This window comes from Antennarius striatus, chromosome 11, assembly GCF_040054535.1.
Source record: "Antennarius striatus isolate MH-2024 chromosome 11, ASM4005453v1, whole genome shotgun sequence".
NCBI lineage: Eukaryota > Metazoa > Chordata > Actinopteri > Lophiiformes > Antennariidae > Antennarius > Antennarius striatus.
Genome location: NC_090786.1, coordinates 98,174 through 119,022, shown reverse-complemented (window position 1 = coordinate 119,022; position 20,849 = coordinate 98,174). Strand labels below are relative to the sequence as shown.

At 52.7% G+C, this 20,849-nt stretch overlaps 1 protein-coding gene and 1 pseudogene across 2 annotated transcripts; both read right to left on the bottom strand.

The window, feature by feature from the left end:
- Positions 1–16: 16 nt before the first annotated feature.
- Positions 17–3,454, bottom strand: LOC137603566 (alpha-internexin-like; annotated as a pseudogene).
- A 516-nt stretch (positions 3,455–3,970) lies between these two features.
- Positions 3,971–16,409, bottom strand: ncapd3 (non-SMC condensin II complex, subunit D3). Of its 2 annotated transcripts, none has more exons than XM_068328179.1 (34): positions 16,326–16,409; positions 14,884–15,035; positions 14,271–14,433; positions 13,772–13,932; positions 13,423–13,593; positions 13,288–13,349; positions 13,098–13,218; positions 12,662–12,795; positions 12,507–12,579; positions 12,287–12,412; positions 11,925–12,177; positions 11,771–11,809; positions 11,612–11,695; positions 11,457–11,530; positions 11,227–11,361; positions 10,932–11,152; positions 10,664–10,864; positions 9,685–9,782; positions 9,506–9,615; positions 9,288–9,395; positions 8,664–8,778; positions 8,415–8,510; positions 8,041–8,279; positions 7,610–7,689; positions 7,318–7,455; positions 7,114–7,247; positions 6,724–6,917; positions 6,519–6,629; positions 6,324–6,452; positions 6,154–6,242; positions 5,972–6,054; positions 5,720–5,782; positions 5,606–5,651; positions 3,971–5,502 (listed from the first exon to the last, which is right to left on the bottom strand). In XM_068328179.1, the coding sequence occupies exons 1-34, from the start codon at positions 16,375–16,377 to the stop codon at positions 5,448–5,450; spliced, it is 4,110 nt and encodes a 1,369-aa protein (XP_068184280.1). In that variant the 5' UTR covers positions 16,378–16,409; the 3' UTR covers positions 3,971–5,447. The 2 variants fall into 2 exon arrangements, with proteins under 2 accessions (XP_068184280.1, XP_068184281.1); XM_068328180.1 differs by having other exon boundaries at positions 13,131–13,218.
- Between the last annotated feature and the right edge of the window lie 4,440 nt (positions 16,410–20,849).

Below are 20,849 nucleotides of genomic sequence, written 5' to 3'. Positions count from 1 at the left end.
GGTCACGTCCCCTCAGATCAGCTGACCCAGACGGGACCAATCAGCAGCTGGTGGGTGGTGAGCACAGGTTCACAAGCAGCTACACACGTTTCCATGGAAACAGCTTGATGTTCAGAACACTTGCGACCACACACACGTACACACACACACGTACGTACACACACACACACGTACGTACACACACACACACGTACATACACACACACCGACACAGGTTCTCCATTGGACTTGATGTTTTGCTGCTGGGGGGCTTCTCTGCCGTCCTGGGGGTCGTCCCTCAGGGGTCTCTCTTTGACCCCCCAGCGTTCCCCGGTGGCGCCGGAGAGGCGGAGCTTCTGGCTGAAGCCGGCGGCGCTGAACGGCGTCCCCGACTTGAAGTGGGTCTCCTCCCCCTCCAGCAGCTTCCTGGGGGGGCAGAGGAGGTGAGACGGGTCAGACCACCCCGGACGGTCGTCATGCCGACCAGCACCTGTAGGCGGCGATCTCCACGTCCAGCGCCATCTTGACACCCAGCAAGTCCTGGTGGTCCCTCAGGCGCCGCTCCAGCTCCCCCCTCAAGGCTCCCAGCTCGCCATCCAGCCGGCCAATCGTGTCCTATTGAGCAGAGAAGCCGTTACATGACTGTGGGCGGGGTTTATCGGTGCCACACCCACTGGGGGTTGGACTACATCGTGGAACCTTCAGTGAACGCACTTCCTGTCACTGGTTCAGGGGTCAAAGGTTAATCTAGTCAGGACGGGGCAGGAGCTTCAGAACCGATGGGGTCGGGTGGGGTCACATGACATGACTGATGTCACAGCGTCCGCAGGGAGCACCAGCACCCCCACGGCCACGCCCACCACATTATAGCACGTGAAGGACACACCTGCAGGGCGGCGCCTCGTGGGGGGGTGTGGCCTCACCTGCAGGGCGGCGCCTCGTGGGGGGGTGTGGCCTCACCTGCAGGGCGGCGACTTCGGCGCCGTGGCACTCCTCCAGCTCTTCCAGCTGGCGCTGCAGTGACTGGTTGGCGCCCCCCAGCACCTCCACCCGGGCGCTGCTGGCCGCTAGCTGCCTCCGGAGGGCGCTCTGCTCCTCCCTGCCAGCCTTCAGGGCGGCGCTGTTCCTCGCCGTCTCCTCCCTCAGGGCGCCCAGCTGCTTCCTGTAGCGCTCCTCTGCTGCCTGCAGCGTCCTGGCGCCCATGGACTCTTATTGGCTGCGGATCTCCTTCAGAGCGGAGCTCAGGTCGGCCTGGGGGGGCGGCGGCTCCAGGGGGGGTTGAGCCTCCGTCCTGGTGGACGCTCCTCATGAAGGAGATCTCCTCGCTCAGAGCCTCCAGGCGGTGCTCCAGCGCCAGACGGACCGCCCCCGCCTCGCCCACCTCCCTCCTGAAGGACCTCAGGGTCTGCTCCGCCCGCCCCCGCGCCCTCACCTCCTCCTCGTACTTCACCTGGAGCTTCTGGCAGGAGAGAAGAGGAGAAACGAGGTGAGGACACGCCCTTCCTCCTCCTCCTCCATCAGGAGGGGGGGGGATTTACCTGGAGCTCCGCCCCCACAGAGTCCCTCTGGATCAGCAGACGGTTCCTGTCCCCGTCCAGCTGCTCCAGCCGGGCCCTCAGGCCCCTCAGCTCCTGCTGGTAGAGCTGGAGGACCCAGGGGGGGGGCGCTCTGCTTCTGTTTCAGCGCCGCCAGCTCCGCCTCCAGGCCCCCGTTCTGCTTCTCCAGGTGACGCACCTTCTCCAGGAAGGAGGCAAAGCGTTCGTTCAGGCCCTGGGGGGCAGACCACAACCTTCACTTGGTTCCCATGATGACAGCTGATACACTGAGGGGCGGAAACTCAAACCACACCCTTCCTGCTCCCACGAACATGCACCTGGTGGACGGAAAGCCACGCCTCCTTTGGAAGCCTGCAGACTGATTGGTCGACAGAAGCGACCGGCTTGGGATGACGTCTCTTTAGACGCCCCCCCAGCATCACGGCTGTCCTCAAAGGGCCAGATGTAACTAATAAATGTAACTAAATGTAACTCAGTGTAATGTAACTAAATGTAACTACTCCTTAATGTAACTAATAAATGTAACTAAATGTAACTCAGTGTAATGTAACTAAATGTAACTACTCCTTAATGTAACTAATAAATGTAACTAAATGTAACTCAGTGTAATGTAACTAAATGTAACTACTCCTTAATGTAACTAATAAATGTAACTAAATGTAACTCAGTGTAATGTAACTAAATGTAACTACTCCTTAATGTAACTAATAAATGTAACTAAATGTAACTCAGTGTAATGTAACTAAATGTAACTACTCCTTAATGTTAAATAACTGAATTTCTGACTGATTCTAGTTCCAAACATTACAGTTAGACAGAAAAAACATGTTTGTTTGTTTCTCTGTTCTAACATAAATCCTTTTCATTTGTCAGGTTATTAAACCCACAGAACTCCATCAATCAAGGATCAAACTATCAATCAATAAAGAAAAATAACATCAGACACGAGTTAGGACGTTAACTTTGTTCACTACGTTTAGTCAGAGTTAAGATGGGATGAACTACTGCATTGTGGGAAATGTAGTTTTGGTCAAAGCACACTCTTGACCTTTTATGCTCTTGCGGGCCACATTTGGCCCGCGGGCCTTGAGTCTGACACGCCTCTGGACATCGGGGACTCTAATCGGATTAAGTCTAATCCGTCCCGCCTGGATCCGGTTTGACACCAGAATTAGAATCTCAGAACCGGAGCCTGAACAGTGAGGTTCGACACCCCCCTCCTCGAAGCCCCCACCCACCTGGATCTGCTCCTTCTCGGTGGTCCTCAGGGCCTTCAACTCGGTGTTGACCAGCGCGGTCCGGTTCCGGTCCTGGGACTCGGTGCGCACCGGGGGGGCTCGGTGGCCGAACGGCCGGTAGGCGGTCAGGGAGGAGTCGCCGCTGCGGGTCCCAGCCCCCGGGGGGCCCCGCCCCGGCGGGAGGGGGAGCCCCCGAAGAGCTGCCGGTAGGAGGAGGGCCCGTACCGGTCCCCGCGGCTCATGTCGGCTCCGGGGCGGAAGTACGTCACGGGAGGCGCTCAGCGCGCTTATTACCCGCGTGCGGAGCGCATCACCTGACGCGCGAGCGCACGAGCAGCTTCTGATTAAGAGGAGCTGTGACGTCAGAGGGTTTCTTCAATATCAGACGCTGATGTTCACGTGATCAAATGTCAAACTTCGCCCCTCCCCTGCCTCCATGTGACGTGCGTAAAATGATGGAAGCGTCCATTGATGCCCCCCCCACGCGCGTCACGTGGGTCAGGCGCTCAGCAGCAGCCCTTCTCCTGGGGGGGCGGGGGCGGGTAACAGGTAGGTGGAAGGTGGAAGTGACGTCATCAAAGTTACCACGAGGAGCAGAGGAGCTGCTCCAATCACACAGGCAGCTCCAGCTGCTTGTCCTTCATCACTGATGAAGCTGATTTACATTTATCACCACAGGGGGGGGCAGTAGGTGTTGACCCGTTTAAAGATCAGGTTTGTTTTCATCACAGGAACACCTGAAGGGGAGACAGACGATGTCATTTCCTGTTTTTATTTACATCCTATTTGTGAAACTGGGTGATCAATAAGTTTTGGGCAGCTAGAAAACCAACAACTCCTGTCCCTCAGACCAGTCTCTTACTCTTTCAGTTCTTCTACCCCCCCTCGTTAACAGAATGAATGGCACCTGTCTGAACTGATTAGGTTCATAAGACACACCTTCAGACCCTCACCAGGACCAGACCAGGGAGCTTCACAGATCGTGTACGACTCCACAAAGCTGCACAAAAATACTTCATGAAAAAAGAACAGTTAGAAACATTATTAGAAAATGAAGAAGTATAACATCACTGACAACCCCCCAGGAGTGGAGCCTGAAGCAGATTCCTACCCACTGGTTCTACCGGTTCTTCAGCGCGTTGGTTTGATGGTCAGGGTAAACAGATGACTCTGGAGACGATGGTTGAAGTTGGTGGTACTTTACTGAACAGAGCTCTGGGTCGTTCTCCAACACAACAAACATCTGTGCACGTGATGAGAAGGACCAGTTCTCATCTCAATACACTATTCAAGACATCATGACGTCACATGACTCCTTTACAGGGTTACTGGTAAATTCAAAGGGACAGTCTTAGAAACATGGTGAATGCATGATAACCTCAAGGTCCATAAACCACATCTTCAGAGGCAGGAAACTGAGCTTATTTAGCAGGTGTTGACTGAATGTTGTGAGAGGACCTCCTCTACAGTTCAACAAAAGGACAAAGTGTGTGTGTGTAGGATAAATCCAGTGAAACGGGTTCACTTAAAGTTCTTCTAACCCTAAAGGTGAAGAGGTCTTGATAATGTTTACTTCCAGTATCCTGAGTAATAAACCTGGAGAACAAACCTCGGGGGGAGACAATGATCACAGGGTTTAAATGCTGCTCACTTAAGAAGAAACTCAACAATGACACCGATATTCCTTCAAGCTCCCTGCAAGATCTCACCTCATGGGGTTGGAATGATCTGGAGAACAGTGAGTCATCATCCTAGACCCACACGGCGGGAACTGGTCAGTGCTTTGGAGACAGCTGGGACCCCCACAAAGATGACCATAAGTAACACACTACGCCATCATGAGGTGAAGTACTGCATTGCCCAAAGGTTCCCATACTGAACAAAAAACAAGTAAGGGCCTGTCTTAAATCTACCAAAGACCATCTGGGCGGTCCAGAGGACTGGGAGGACTGGGAGGAGACCAAACTGGACTTTGTGGGTTTTACACCACGCGCCGTGTTTGGAGGAAGAAGAAAGCTGAGTTGCATCCCAAGAACACCGTTCCTACTGTGAAGCGTGGGGGTGGAAACATCACGCTCTGGGGATGCTTCTCTGTAAAAGGGACAGGAAGACTGGTCTGTATCAACGGGTAGATGAATGGGGCATTGTGGGTAAAAACCTCCTTCCCTGGGCCAGAAAAAGAGGAAACCTGTCTGATAACGATCCACAGGTCAGGAACCACAGGTCAGGAACCACAGGAACCTCTGCCACGCAGCCTTGGTTGGCAGTGACAGAGGTCAAAGTATTAAAAGTAACTTTTGCCGGATGCCCAACTTATTGGTCACCAATTTTCACAAATAGATTGTTTAAAAATCACACAACGTGATTTCCTTTTTTTTTTTTACATTCTGTCTCAGGCTTGATGTGTTCCTAGGATGAAAATTACAAACCTCTTACGTTTTTCAGTGGGTGAACATGTAAATTTGTTAGATTGTCCATTACTGGCCCCGCTGTGGTCGAATAAACTCTTTATTTCCAAAAGACACGTGAACAAAACTTTATCACTTCCTGTGGCGCAGAGGAGACTGAACCGTCACTTCCTGTGGCGCAGAGGAGACTGAACCGGGTCACTTCCTGTGGCGCAGAGGAGACTGAACCGGGTCACTTCCTGTGGCGCAGAGGAGACTGAACCGGGTCACTTCCTGTGGCGCAGAGGAGACTGAACGTTCCAGCGCCGCCGACCTGAAGTTCTGAAGGAAAACAGAACAAAGATGTGAAGAATCTGCATGTGGGTTTCAAACCAACAACCTGTGGCAGCACAGATCTCCAATCTGTGTGTGTGTGTGGACACACCGTTCTCCTGGCTGCACCTGAACATCACTGGTGTTCTGCGTTGGACCTGGGGGGCACAAACGTGCTTTAGAGGAGCCTCGGAGGAGCTGCTTCCTGTTGGTGTGACACACTTACTTGTTCCCCGGTCGCTGAAGATGGCGCTGAGCCCCTCATCAAAGGACACGTTCACCCCGAGACCTGTGGGGGGGGGGGGGGGCAGGAGGGGGGCAGAGCTGTTAGGGAGTCCTTCAAGCAAATCTGTGTCAACTCTGCAATCCTAAAAAGATCCGTCTGAGTCTCTGGTGGGGGAAAGACCCAAACCTGGGGGTGTGTAGCGTGTTTACTGTGTGTAGCGTGTTTACTGTGTGTAGCGTGTTTAGCTCCCACCTTTGGGGGTGCTCATGGCTCTGTTGGGCGCAGCTCCTTTAGGAAACACGGGAACACGGGATCTCTGCACACGGCTGAAAACACTGAAAAGGCACCAACAGTCATGTGACTGACGTGTGTGTGTGTGTGTGTGTGTGTGTGTGTGGCACTGAGCCAACACGGACAGCGAAACAACACCCTACCTATCAGTGCCGGCCAGCCTGGCAGACGGGGGGGTGGGGGGGCGCTGCTGGGGTGTGGCCACGCCCAACCGGAGGCGGGGCCTGGAGCCCTGAGGACAGAACCAACAACGTGATGCCTTCACTGACCCCCCCCCGTGTGTGTGTGTGTGTGTGTGTGTGTGTGTCCTGACCCCGTCGGTCAGGCTCTGCCCCTCCTCCTCCCTCTCCTTCTCCTTCAGGGTGAACTCCACCTCCACTGCCAGCTGCTCGTCCCCAGAGAAGAACTTCTTCACCTCAGAGCGAAAGTCCTGCATGGTCACCTGACAGAGAGCATCATCTTCATCATCTTCATCAGTGCTGCATCACTGCTAGCCCCCCCCCCTCACCTGGAGGTAGTTCATGAGGTCTCTGAGGACAGGAGAGCGTCTCTGCTCCAGCAGGTTCTTCAGGCTGATGATGAGAGGAACCGTGTTCTCCAGGAAGACCCTCCTGTGGACCTGTGGGGGGGCAGGAGGCCCAGAGGGGGGTGATGCTAGGAGGTTGGTGCTGGGGGGGTGATGCTGAGGGCTTGTTTGGTCCAGCTCTGCTCACCTGCGTCACCACCTTCCTGTGGGCGGCCTGCTTGACGGCCGTTGCCATGGCAACCGCGTTGTCCTCCTCTGGCTCCGCCCCTGCAGCACACATGACCCTCAGCTTCATCTCCTCCAGACTCAGCACCCGGAACGTCTCTGACAGGAGCTCAGCCCCGCCCTCATCCAGGGGCAGCTCCTCATCCGCAAAGCATGCTGGGAAAAAAAAGAAGTTCCTCTAGTCAGCTGCTGTGGAGCAGGGGATTATGGGTCGTGTGGAGCAGTGCATTGTGGGTGGTGTGTGTGGAGCAGTGCATTGTGGGTGGTGTGTGTGGAGCAGTGCATTGTGGGTGGTGTGTGTGGAGCGGTGCATTGTGGGTGGTGTGCAGCGGTGCATTGTGGGTGGGCTCACTGAGGACGGTCTGGCTGATTCTGTGGGTGACGCTGAAGCGTTGGGCGTCGGTCATGTGCTTCAGCAGGAAGCGGTAGATACGGAACCTCTTGTCGGCGTGCAGCGCCCCCCTCAGGGACAGCCCCGCCTTCACTCTGTGGGGGGGTCAGCATTGATGAGTCATCAGCACAAGAACAGGAAGTGGAGGCCCCCCCCCGGTGCTACCTGTGGCTCTGGGGGAACCTGTTGTAGGACGGATGTCGGTCGTAGGCGTTGAAGTAGAAGATGCACTCGATGAAGTTCTGGCTGAACACGGGGGGGTTGGTCTTCAGCAGCACGTGGAGGAGGCAGTACTCACACAGGCTGGGGGGGGCAGGAAGATGCTGTGATTGGGTCTCACCACACCAAAGCAACACAAGCAGCACCAACCAACAAAGAGGACTGGACGACCACAGGTCATGTTACTCAGTGTGGAGCCAGGTGAGAAGGTCTTCCTGACGTCTGTGTGGTGACTCACCTGGAGATGGAAGGAACCGGGTCCACCAGCGCCACCAGGAACCGGAAGAACAGAGAACCCTTCCACTTCACGTACTCCTCCTGGAGGAACCCACAGAACATCAGACACGTTCTCCTGACCACAGAACATCAGACACGTTCTCCTGACCACAGAACATCAGACACGTTCTCCTGACCACAGAACATCAGACACGTTCTCCTGACCACAGAACATCAGACACGTTCTCCTGACCACAGAACATCAGACACGTTCTCCTGACCACAGAACATCAGACACGTTCTCCTGACCAGAACATCAGACACGTTCTCCTGACCACAGAACATCAGACACGTTCTCCTGACCACAGAACATCACACGTTCTCCTGACCACAGAACATCAGACACGTTCTCCTGACCACAGGACCATCCAGCGTGTTGGCTCCACCTCTCACCTGCAGCAGGTTGGTCAGCATGATGAGGGCGTTCTCCCTGATGATGGCCTCAGCGTCCCCCAGACAGGCGGAGATGTTGGGGATGTAGTGATCCACCATGTTGGTGTAGCGGACACACAGGTCACACATGATCACCACCACGTTGTTCCTCACGGCCACCTCGGAGCCCACCTCCAGCTCCCGGGCCAACACCGGCAGGAACCTCTGGGCCAGGTCCTCATGCTGCAGACACAGCTTCCCTGAGCCCCCCCACAAGTGACCAGGAATGGACATCATTAATATGCATCATAATATACGTACATCATTAATACACATCCTAAATGGAGGACGTGCACTTGCATAGGTAGAACAAACACCAGCGGTAGAACACACACCTAAGGTGATGACCCCGTGGGCTCGTACTTTGGTGGGCAGAGAGTTGGTCTTGAACTGGGTGACAGGAAGTGAGGCTGGAAGCTCCTCCTGGTTTCCTGTCAACATGAAAAACATGTCAGGGTCAGATTTGGGATTAGGGGTCAGATTTGGGGTCAGGGACCATGTTTAACTTTCTCCATGCTGCTCTAGAGTGCTGTGTTTCCTGTGGGGGGGGCCCTGAGGATCATGGGGCTGCCCCCCCCCCCTACCTGACAGCTGGTCGGAGTGTGTGGTGAGGATGGACTCCACCAGCAGCCTGGTCCTCCTGCTGACGCGGGCGGGACACTGGAGGGAAGCCACACCCAGAGTGTGCAGGTGTCTCACCTGAGGAGAGAGAGTCTGACTCAAACATCACCTGCTGAAGCAGGGGACACTCCGGACGCAACACCAGTGCACATGTAGACAAACACACACACCTACGGACCAATCACCTGAAGCATATCCTGGAGGGGGGAGGAAACCAGAGAAGCCACGCGACATGGGAGAACACGGCAACATACAAGCAGGAACCACCCTGCTGTGTGGCGACAGCACTGCCCCCTGCACCGTTCCCCCCCCACCTCGCCCCCTGCAACCCCCCTGTGCCTCCACGTTTGTCTGCATGAACCCAAATCAGTGCTGACACGCGTGTCACCACGACTGTGAATCTGGGGGGTTGTTCACCAGAGGACGTCGTTCAGTCGTGTCCTCAGAACAGAACATGATAATGTGACGTGTGGTGATGATGTTCTGGCAGCCGAAGGGTTAACGGCTATCTCCTGGGCGTCACATGACCAATGTTTTAAAGGTGTGCTTAACCCTGTGAGAACCAGAGTAAATGGTGGTGTCCTCACCATCAGGTCCTGGTTCAGGTTCTGGGCTCCGTCTTGGTTCAGGAGGATCCTGGACAGGAAGTCCTCGCTGGTGGACACCAGCTCCCCACAGTGCTGCTCCAGGAACGCCTGGACACAAACCACAGCACCATGGAGAAGACACACACTCCTCTGCACCAATGAGACACGACCAGGAAGTGTGGGAGCCGTGTGGCGTTCTCACTTCCTGTTAGCCCAACCTGCGTCTGCTTCAGGTCTTCGCTGCTACCGATCTGATGGAGGGTCTCCACCGCCGCCGAGATCAGCTCCAGAGGCAGGGAAAAGCTCCTCAGCCAGGACATCAGGTCACCTGGAGGTCAGAGGGCGTTAGGGTCCTCCTGGGGGTCGCGACCCCACCCACCACTCCCCACACACTCACGAACGAGCCTGCCCCGGGTATCTCCATCCAGACCAGAAGCGACGTCCCCCACCACACTCAGGACGTGACAGCAGGTCGTCACACTCACGCCCCCGGAGCTACGGACCAATCAGAGTCCTTTGAGTCAGATGGGGGGGCTGAGCCTGGTGTGGGAATGATCTGAAGGCGTGTGATTGATCCGAGGACGTGTGACTGATCTGAGGACGTGTGATTGATCTGAGGGTGTGTGATTGATCTGAGGGCATTTGATCTGAGGGTGTGTGATTGATCTGAGGGCGTGTGATTGATCCGAGGACATGTGACTGATCTGAGGGCGTTTGATCTGAGGGTGTGTGATTGATCTGAGGGTGTGTGATTGATCTGAGGGCGTGTGATTGATCCGAGGACGTGTGACTGATCTGAGGGTGTGTGATTGATCTGAGGACGTGTGATTGATCTGAGGGCGTGTGATTGATCTGAGGGCGTGTGATCGATCTGAGGGTGTGTGATTGATCTGAGGACGTGTGATTGATCCGAGGACGCGTGACTGATCTGAGGGCGTTTGATCTGAGGGTGTGTGATTGATCTGAGGACGTGTGATTGATCTGAGGGCGTTTGATCGATCTGAGGGTGTGTGATTGATCTGAGGACGTGTGATTGATCTGAGGACGTGTGATTGATCTGAGGGCGTGTGACTGATCTGAGGGCGTGTGATTGATCTGAGGGCGTGTGACTGATCTGAGGATGTGTGATTGATCTGAGGGCGTGTGACTGATCTGAGGGCGTGTGACTGATCTGAGGGCGTGTGATTGATCTGAGGACGTGTGATTGATCTGAGGGCGTGTGATCGATCTGAGGGCGTGTGATTGATCCGAGGACGTGTGACTGATCTGAGGGCGTGTGATTGATCTGAGGGCGTGTGATCGATCTGAGGGCGTGTGACTGATCTGAGGATGTGTGATTGATCTGAGGGCGTGTGACTGATCTGAGGGCGTGTCACCTGATCATGTGGTCCCAGGCGTCCAGGATCTTCTCACAGGACAGTGGTGACAGTGGTGATGCGGAGGCGGCGACCTTGGACAGCAGCAGCCAGGCGCCGTCGGCGTGAGGGACCTCAGTGTGCGACAGCAGGCTGCTCACAAACGCAGCTGAAAACCTCTTCTGATTGGTCCAGATGGTGAAGGCCCTGCTGAAATACCGGCTGCCACAGAAACACCATTAACACCCCCTTCAGTCACACACCAGAGGCACTGATGGGGGGGTCTGACCTGAGGTCCTGGCACTGGTGACAGAGCAGCCCCAGCAGGTCCCAGGTCAGCTGCTGACTGGCGTCCAGGTGGCGCCCCCTAGAGTACGGTGTGAGCTGCTGCAGCAGCACCTGGTCCAGAGCCTCCAGGGCCTTCTCCTGCACCGAGCCCTCGGCGTCCACCACGGCGGGCAGCACGCCCCGCAGCCACGCCTCCTGCACCGCGCTGCATCCCGGCTTCACCTGGAGACAGGAGGGCGTCAGCAGCAGCAGGGCTCTGGCGGGCCCAACCGCAGCCCCCACCACCTCACACTCACCGCCAGCAGCTCCCCCACACACTGCAGAGCCTTCTTCTTCACCGACACCGCCAGGTCTCTGCTGCGCTCCCACAGCCGCTCCAGGTTCTCCGGGCTCAGGGGGATCACGTCATGTTTCAGGAGACCCACCAGGGCCTGGACAACCAGAACAGAGGTCAAAGGTCGTCTGCAGACACCTCCCACATGGCCCCGGTGAATGGCACCAGTGAGCGTGTTCACCAGTGGCGTACCTGTAGAGCCGACTTCCTCACGTTCGTACTGGAGTCTCCCACACGGCGCAGGACCAGAGCCAGGTTCTCCTTGACTGCATCAGAACATTCATTTACACCATTAGTGAACAGTGCAGCGCCTCGTGCGTCACAACAGATCAGATGAGGCCAGTCACCGTCACAGCTGGCGCCGTGCGTGGTGCTAAGCTCCACCGTCCTGAAGGGCAGCGTGCTGTAGGTCCTCTGGGAGCTGGCAGCTCCTGACAAAGTAGGAGGGGTTAGAACTCTGACCTCTGACCCTCTGGTCCGTGTGGTCACCATACACTACAGCCTACCAGCAGTGGTGTCCCCCTCCAGCTCCGTCTGGGCTCCAGCTGAACAGAGCAGACAGTTCACTGTTAGAAACACTTCCCAGCATTCCTCTGAATGACGCCAGCTGTATTAGTAAAGGGTGATTGATTGATTGATTGCTAGATTGATTGGTCTCACTGGCAGAGAACAGGTTGTGGACGGCCTGGGTGACGTTGAGGGACGGCAGCTCCAGACACTGGGCCAGGCAGGCCAGCACATGTCCCCTGACGGTGGGGGAGGCGTCCCCCCGCCGGGCAAACAGGACGTTCTGGATCAGGAACCTGTGAGGCAGGAAGTGGGCCAGCTCCGGATCGGGACGTTCCCCCCAGTGTCGCTCTGGCTGCTCCAGCAAGACCATCACCACGTCCACGGAGAACAGGCGGTGCACCATCTGCACGAGTCACACCACCGTCATCAATACGCCCGATCGGCATCAACACGCCCGATTGAGTAAACACCCTCCTGTCTTCATCAGACTGTCATCAGGTGACCCGCCTCACCTTGGAGCTCCTGGAGAACCTCCACAGCCAGCGGGTGAAGCAGGCGTAGTCCCCCCCCTCCATCTGGGACGTCAGCAGACCCACAGACTGGGCGCCATGGCTCCTGAACTCACTGCGCTCCACCATCTGAACACAGCAGTGTGTGTCACACATCAGTCAATAATCAATCACACCGCACAGCGTGTCACACATCAACCACTAATCAATCACACGGACTGACCTGCACACAGAGGCGCTGCAGGAGGACCTGCAGGAGGGGGGCAGCCAGCTCCTTCTGCTCCTCCACCAGGTGACTGGAACAAAACGGACCAATGAGAAGAAGCACAGACACCTGAGCAGCCAATGGGAGGCCTGGATCAGAGGTCAGATGCCCACCAGATGAAGTGAATGGCCTGGTCTCGGGTGGACAGTGTGGCCTGGCTGGGGGCCAGCAGTGACGGGCCCCCCTGGCTGCTCCTCTTCATCATCAGGATGACGTAGAGGAGCTGGTGGAACACCCTCCTGAGGGACTGGAGAACAGACCCCCCAGGTCAGATTAGACTGTCAGTGTTACATCCAACCAATCAAAACGTTTGCCTGAAGCTTCAGTGACAGGAAACCAGGCCCCTCTGGGCCCTGCTTGTCGGCCCCTCTGGGCCCTGTCTGTCGGCCCCTCTGGGCCCTGACTGTTGGCCCCTACCTCTGTCTGGTCTCTGTGCCCGTTGGCCCCTACCTCTGTCTGGTCTCTGTGCCCGTTGGCCCCTACCTCTGTCTGGTCTCTGTGCCCGTTGGCCCCTACCTCTGTCTGGTCTCTGTGCCCGTTGGCCCCTACCTCTGTCTGGTCTCCGTGCCCGTTGACCCCTACCTCTGTCTGGTCTCCGTGCCGGGCGGAGCAGAGCAGCTCCAGGCCGTGGAGGGCCATCTCAGGGATGCTCCTCAGGGTGGTGACATCTCTATGGAGACAGAATATCAGTTCAGCTCCTCCTCCTCAGACCTTCTCCGCTCTGAGTTGATGAACTCACCGTCCAGCGGTGAAGACGAGCTGCCCAGACACCGGCTCAAAGTACAGCAGTCTGATGAAGACCTGCAGAGGAACAGAGAGGTGAAGACGTTCCAGAGCGCCACCATGTGGTGGGGCTGATGGAGGCGTTCTTCACCTGGGTGCAGCTGCTGGCGCTCTGGGGCGTGTCTTTAAGCGACAACATCTGCAGGAGTCTGAGGAGGCTTTGGACCAGAACCACCACAGCATCCCTTAGCTTCACCAGGTCCTGGTCAGAGAAACAAACCTCCTCTTCTTCCTCCTCCTCCTCCTCCTCATCTACGTCCACCTGAGGGTTAAAGGAACAGTAACTTCTGCGTTCTCCTCACTGCAGTGGTGTTTCACCAACACCCACCTGTGTGAGACCGACAGACCAGAACACACAGGTAGGAGAGAACAGAACTCAACACAAGCTCTTCAGAAACAGAGTTAAAGCGTGCTACAGCGCCCCCTGTGGGTCACTTCACCTCTGGAGAGTCTTTCTGCTGTGGTTTGGAGCGTTTCCCAGCAGAACTCTTCAGAACGTCCTTTTTGCGCTTCTTTCCAGGTTCTTGAGGCCAGCAGTGAGAGGTCAGGTCTGCACAGGTGTCCAGGAGAACCTGATGGAACGCCCTGCTGGCGATGCTCCCTGGAGAAAAAACACACACGCATCTGAACTAAACACTGCACACGGGTGAGGTCAGATGGACACGACCCAGACTCCAGGAAAGGACTCACGCAGCAGAAACCTGAGGCTCACTGGACACCAGACGGTCAAGTCCAGATGCCGGCGTGACGAGCGGAACTTCACTTATTGTGGGTTTCTGGATATTTTTTTCTTTCCAAACTCAAAGCGTTTTGTCAGTAAGGGAAGTGTTTGTCAGATCTCAGGGACACACACCAGGAATCAACTTCCTGTGTCAACACCAGACTGAACTGCTGCAGCGTTAACGTGAGAGCAGATGCCCTCAGGTGTGCGTTTCTCACCTGGGATGGCCAGAAGCAGCAGGTAGACGGCGGCAGCGTTCAAGCCCATCACTCTCTGCGGGACATCGGCCCCTTTCGCTTTGGCCCTCAGCACAAAATAAGAGAGCAGGGCCACCAGCGACCGAATGGACACGCCGTGTTCCCCCAGAACCGCCCAGACGCCCTGCAGGTCAACACAGAGTCTGCTGAGCTGCTTCACCACACCCGCCTCAGCATCACCATGACAACACAGCTGTGTGCTCCACTCTCTGCACTTGTATTTGTTTCATTACTCACTTTGAACTGCTCTTATTTACTGATCTTACTCGCTGTCTATCCTGTTCTTCCATTCACTGACTGCTGCTGATGTAACTGAACATTTCCTCATTGTGGGACAAATAAAGGCTCATCTTATCCAACTCTAAAGGAGACGGTACGTTGTACCTGGTCGTAACTCTGTGGAAATCGTATGCATTTGCATTAACTTTGATTTAGTTCACTTGAGAAAACAAATGCAGACAGGTCAAATAAAGCATGAAGTCAATCTAGTAGTGATGTAAATATATAAATAAGAATATAAACGCTCTCCAGGTGAAATGAACCTTGAACAGCAGTGACCTTTAGTCGGTCTCACCTGTGACCCGGCTCTGCCTGCAGCGTATCCCAGCAGGCTCTGGTGCAGGGCTCTAAAGGCCGTGGCTCCACCCGCTGAGAGCTCATCGTCCACGCTGCCATCCAGTGGCTCCGTCTCTGTGAACTCTAAACTCCACACCACGTCCACCCAAGCTGGAAAGCACAAGAATTATGACCTGAAGATAAACAACAGCACCAGGGACAGGATTCCAGAACTTTGTGCCTGACAGGGATCTGGTTGATATTCGAACATGTGAGCGTCTCCATTTGGATGGCACTAGTTTCCCTTCAGAAAAGCATCAGTAAATATCTGCTGCTTACTGATTCATCTGCACGATGCAGGAATCCTATGCTTGTAAAATGTATTTAATCGTAAAGAAAATACTCACATTTGATAAGAGGAAATTCTTTTCCTTTGGTTCTGGAAAGTATTTCAGCATTACCAGAATAATAATTTGGAATTGATTAAGTGAAAAGGTTGTTTATTTCAGATCTACGATCAATTGTTAGAGATTAAACTAAGAAAGAAGAGTTGTAAAATAGACATGTTGTATTTAAAGAGACGGACATTTAAAGATAACATGAGGAGAACAAAGTAAAGACACAACAACCGTCTATTGTCTTATCTCCCCATTAAACGTCCAGTGGATGAAGACTAATGGTGTTCATGAGTGTATTTAATCCTGTCTGTCTATATATTATTACTATTATCTACATGTATTTTAATCCTGTCTGTCTATATATTATTACTATTATCTACATGTATTTTAATCCTGTCTCTTTCTATACTGTGTATCATCAATCAATCAAGTTTTATTTATATAGCACTTAATCATGACTATATTATATAGAGAACTTGTTAAACTTTACACCAGTTACTGACAGTTTAACGTTGGTCTAGATAACTGCTAATGTTTCTACTCTTTTAGCTAACATACAGATAACCTGTATAAATAACATACTACTAACATACAGATAACATGTATAAATAACATACTACTAACATACAGATAACATGTATAACATACTAACATATTAATATCATACTGCTAACATACTACAGTACTGTATTAACATACCGCTAACACACTGATAACATAGCGCTAACATATTGATAACATATTGATGACATATTGCTAACATAGCGCTATTGATAACACATTGCTAACATAGCGCTAACATATTGATAACATATTGCTAACATATTGCTAACATATTGCTAACATATTGCTAACATATTGCTAACATACAGACAACACGTCTAGTTTATAATCCGCTCCCTCCCTCGCTAACACCAGCGTATAGACGGCGCCTCTTCAGGCCGCTATAATTAGAGAATTGTCCTCTTATCGGTAACAAACTGGAATGTTGCGACTGGAGTTCATCTCTGAGCATCAGATCAATAGAAAGTATCGATTCCCCAACAGCCACGATCGCATTTACCCTGTGGGATGCGATCCAACCGTAGAAGCCGCAGCGCGCCGATCAAATCCATCTTGTTTACACTTTGAATTGGCCCGCCTGAAACGCACACGCTTTTACGCATGCGCAGGGAGGCGTCTTCTTCGCTTGTCGGTTTAGAGGTAGGACTCTGCACGTCAGCGCCCCCTCGCGGCCTCCTGATGAGCGCGGAGCTTCCGGAGAGCAACAGCATCCTCCTCACCAAGGTAACGTCATAACGCACTACTAGTTAATGACCAAAGTAACGTTATAACACACCAATTAGTGACTGAGCTAACGTCATAACGCACTAATTAATGACAGAATAATCGTTACTCTGGTGGGTCTGGAGGTTAAACACATGTCACGTGGAGCCCATCTCTGCTGGTCATGTGAACTGTTAGTGAAGCTCAGTGATAAACGTTCATGTATGATGATGATGATGACACGATGCGTGTTTGAATCAATGTTACCAACCAAACCTCTTCTAACCATAAACATAACGTTTCTGTTGGCTACACCGGTGGTTCAGCAACTCTTTATAGCAGCTGACGGGATAGGGGGCCTGGCAGACGGGACAGTCCAGGAAGCGTTCGACCAGACCGCTCCTATCGGGGGACGGCATCGGAACAGTTCCAGGGGGAGCAGACGAGGTGCGTCCCATTCCGAGTGAGGGGCAGTCCTCCTGGTTCACCTAATAGGAACAGACTCGAGCCTTAGTTTGGATCCTGAGATGACAACAGCTGTTCAAGGAGTTCAGACTTAAAATCAGGCTCTCCAGAGGTACAACCTACGACCTACCGACCCACGCGCCTACCTACCCTACCCACCTACCTTCCCCTACCTACCTACCCACCTACATACTCACTTCCGTCCTGCAAACAATAAAGTATGCCTGTCGTTCTAGTTTGACCACTGATGGAGATTTTTGTTCCATTGAGACCACTGATGGAGACTGTTGTTCTAGGAAGACCACTGATGGAGACTTGTTCTATAATGAGACCACTGATGGAGACTGTTGTTCTAGGGAGACCACTGATGGAGACTGTTGTTCTAGGGAGACCACTGATGGAGACTGTTGTTCTAGGGAGACCACTGATGGAGACTGTTGTTCTAGTGAGACCACTGATGGAGACTGTGTGTAGGCTACACGTGAACAGGAGATGTAGGCAACCAGGACTACCTTTGAAGACCCATCAGCCACTGAGAAAATGCGTGACTAGTGCTGAGAGTGTGGGATAACTCATGTCTTCTAAAGACACTGTTGTACCCCATACTCCTGCAGAGCCCCGGATGAGCCTTCTTTAGACTTACAAAACGAAACTGAAAGATGAAACTCCCATCACTCCCAAAACAGACCTGCAAGGGTGATGAATTTGTACATCATCCCACGCCAAATCCACATTTTCTCCTAAATCCAAGGTTGGACGATCCATCGGAGCTCACCTTCCAGAATGTTGTGGGATCCTTGACAGGCTGAGCAAATTGGTGTCCCCAACCCAAACCCTGATGCCCTCCAGTCCGGCATATGATGGACCAGAACTGTTTTGAGTGGGGGTAGCGATGCTGTGCTTTGGACTGGAGGCTAGCAGACGTGAGACATGACGCCACAGAGATGCTGTCAGTCGTTGTCAATTTTATTTTCTTCAGCCTTTAGAGACATCGTGTTTTCTCACATGTGAACACTGAGCCCAACACACTTGCCAGCCTGGGTGCTGGTCCCCCCAACGGCATGGCCTGTGGCTTGTGTGTGTTTGCGTGTGTGTAATTGTTTCCCTTCCTTTAATTGTGTTAATTGCTCTGTTGTCATTCCACAGTGTGTTCCATTGAAGTTTCATTTTGGTGATTGTGTCTGACACAGCTTCAAAATGTCTTTACTTGTTGTTGTGACTCCTGAGATCAAGCAGCTATTCCGTAATGCAAAGGTTGTCATGAAGTGCCTGTTGACAAATGTCTGTTCTGTCTGTGATGTCATCACAGGCCATCCAGTAATGTGACAAACAGCTGCTTGGTGGTTTGAGTTAGCAGACAAGTCTTGGATTCAACACACAACTGTTCCTGGACATGCTCATGCTGATGCTGCTGGTTTCTCTCGTCTTTTCTGGGCACATTATTCAGTGACTTCAGAGAGAGACTGTTTGATGAAGTCACCATCTCACTTTCTTTGATTCTGCCATTTCTGGTCTTCTCTTGCAGCATTTCTCATTGATTAATTCAGAGGGAGAAGCTGCTGTATTGATTAGTCATCAGTGAATATGGGTGGCTCCGGCAGTGGTGAAACTACAAATTACAAGACAGTCAAGGGCCAGTTTCACGTGTGCCTTGTTTGGACACCCCGGTCTACATCTACCAGGTGACACTGGAAAGCACTGTAAACCAAGACAGCCTAACGAATAGAGCCTGCAGGCCAACGTCATCCACGTTCGGCACACTGCCACCGCAGAGCTTCTTGACTTCTTGACTCCCCTCTTCCAAAGATATGGACACGTTTAGCCCCAAGTGGCCATACCTCCACATCAGAAGACACAATAGTTTGTTTCAGGAGCCAATCACAGTGCTTCTTCCAGCACCCAACAATATTCTCAGTGTGGGTCAACAGTACTCAGTCCACCCTTCGCGCAGGTGCAAAAGGTAGAAGCAGACTGCCTTCAGCTAGGTAAATTTAGTAAAACTGAACTTTATTTAGACAGAGAAAGCCTAAGTAAAGTCTATATCACACGGGAAATTCTGCCCTGAGGGAAATTCAAGTTGTGACATCCACATTTTTTGACAGGGATGCATGATCATCAGACAGTGTGCGTCTCTTGGACACAAGCTTTAAATGCACATTTCTGCACTTAAATGTTGAACCCGAAAATCTCCATTATGGTTTGATTTTGCGCGAGACACTCGCGCAAGTTTCTCATCACGAGACTCACCTGTGTGATTCTGACATATTAAAATCGACCAAGCGGCAACGCGACGTCTGCTGGTTTAAACGCTGCAGTGAGAGAGGAGAGGAGAGAGGAGCAACAAGAAGAGTCCTGTTGGGTTTGTCTGTCTGTTAAAGCGCTTTGGAATGTCTGCTGGTGGGATTAAAAGCCATTCAAATGCAGGTTGATTGATTGATTGATTGATTATAACCATGCCTCCAAAATAGATGCAAAAGCTTAAGAAAAAGCAAGTGTAAATGAGTGTTTTCTTGAATAAAAAAACAATCTTCCTCCCCCCTCCATAAACATGCGATTCAGGTTGATTGGCCGTTCCAAATTGCCCGTAGGAATGAATGAGTGTGTGTGTGCATGATTGTATGTCTTTGTGTGTGGCTCCGCGGTGCACTGGCGTCGTGCCCGGAGTGTCCCCCGCCTCACGCCCTCCAGCTCCCCGTGACCCGCTGCGGCGGATACAGCGGTTGTGATCTGAAGATGACGGACTGACTGACTTCTACCTCATATTTTGTTCTTACTTTTGGGATACATAAACTTCATGTTGGGATGCACAAATTTTTCTTGAGGCGCATCCCAGGATGCACTAGTTCCTTGAAGTAAAATGAACTTGGTCTAATATTATGTGAATGGAGACGAATGAATGGATCTTGTTTTAGTTCACACCATGTCTTTGACTTCGCGTCTGCTGGACTGTGGTATGTTTGTGCAGCTGTGGCCGTTCTAGGAAAAGGCCTGTCAGAAGCCTCCTTCTCCACCGTGTACCTCTACTCCAATGAGCTTTACCCCACCGTCCTCAGGTCAGCTGCTGCGGACACTTCTGTTCACCTGCTGTGTTCACAATGCCTTAGATTTCTGACAAATTTATGAAGGTGAGGGTTCATTCAAATAATCCATTCAAATTGATTTACTTTTGTTTCTGTTAATATCTACACATAAACAGGCAGTTTCCTCCATCGTCAGGAGAAACATGAGTCCACGTATAGTGAGTGACTTCAGACTAGAGAGGACAGACGGTGGGAACAAGTCAACAGTAGTGACATCCAGCTGACCTGCTCCAGTCCAGGGAGTTACCTCCACCACTTACAGACTGATTCATGAAGTTCTTCTGTCTCACCAGACAAAACGGGATGGGCTTCAGCTACTTCACTTCCAGTCTGCGGGTGTTGCTGGCTCCCCTCATCCTGCTGCTGGGAGACGTGTGGACTCCTCTTCCTCACATCATCTTCTGTTCTGCTGCCACCACCTGTGGTCTGCTTCCTCTGCTGCTTCCTGAGACGCTGAATAAGAAGCTGCCAGAGACCATCGACGACATCGAGAAGCCAAGGAAGGTAAGTGAGTGACGGAGTGTGTGTCTGGTGACGGACACAGAATGAGTGTAACACCAGTGAGAGCAGTGTGTTATGTGGTCTATATACAGGACCCATCCCAACCAAACGTAACTCCCAGATTCCTCAGGGGGCGCTGCAGGTCGACTTGATGTTGTCCAGACCACAGATCTTTAGGTTCAGCACAGAGACTTCAGTTTTGTCTGAGTCGACTTACAGAACATGAGGTCCTCCAGTTTTTGTCCTCAATGCATGACTAGCAGTATGGAAAAGGA

What these genes read in the sequence shown, in the direction of transcription:
- ncapd3 (XM_068328179.1), bottom strand. Translation starts at nt 16,377, where the DNA reads ATGGATTTGATCGGCGCGCTGCGGCTTCTACGGTTGGATCGCATCCCA. An exon ending in GTTGGATCGCATCCCACAGG is followed by an intron (nt 15,036 to 16,325) that starts GTAAATGCGATC and finishes TGTGCTTTCCAG; the next exon opens with CTTGGGTGGACGTGGTGTGG. An exon ending in GCTGCTTCTGGCCATCCCAG is followed by an intron (nt 13,933 to 14,270) that starts GTGAGAAACGCA and finishes TTTTTTCTCCAG; the next exon opens with GGAGCATCGCCAGCAGGGCG.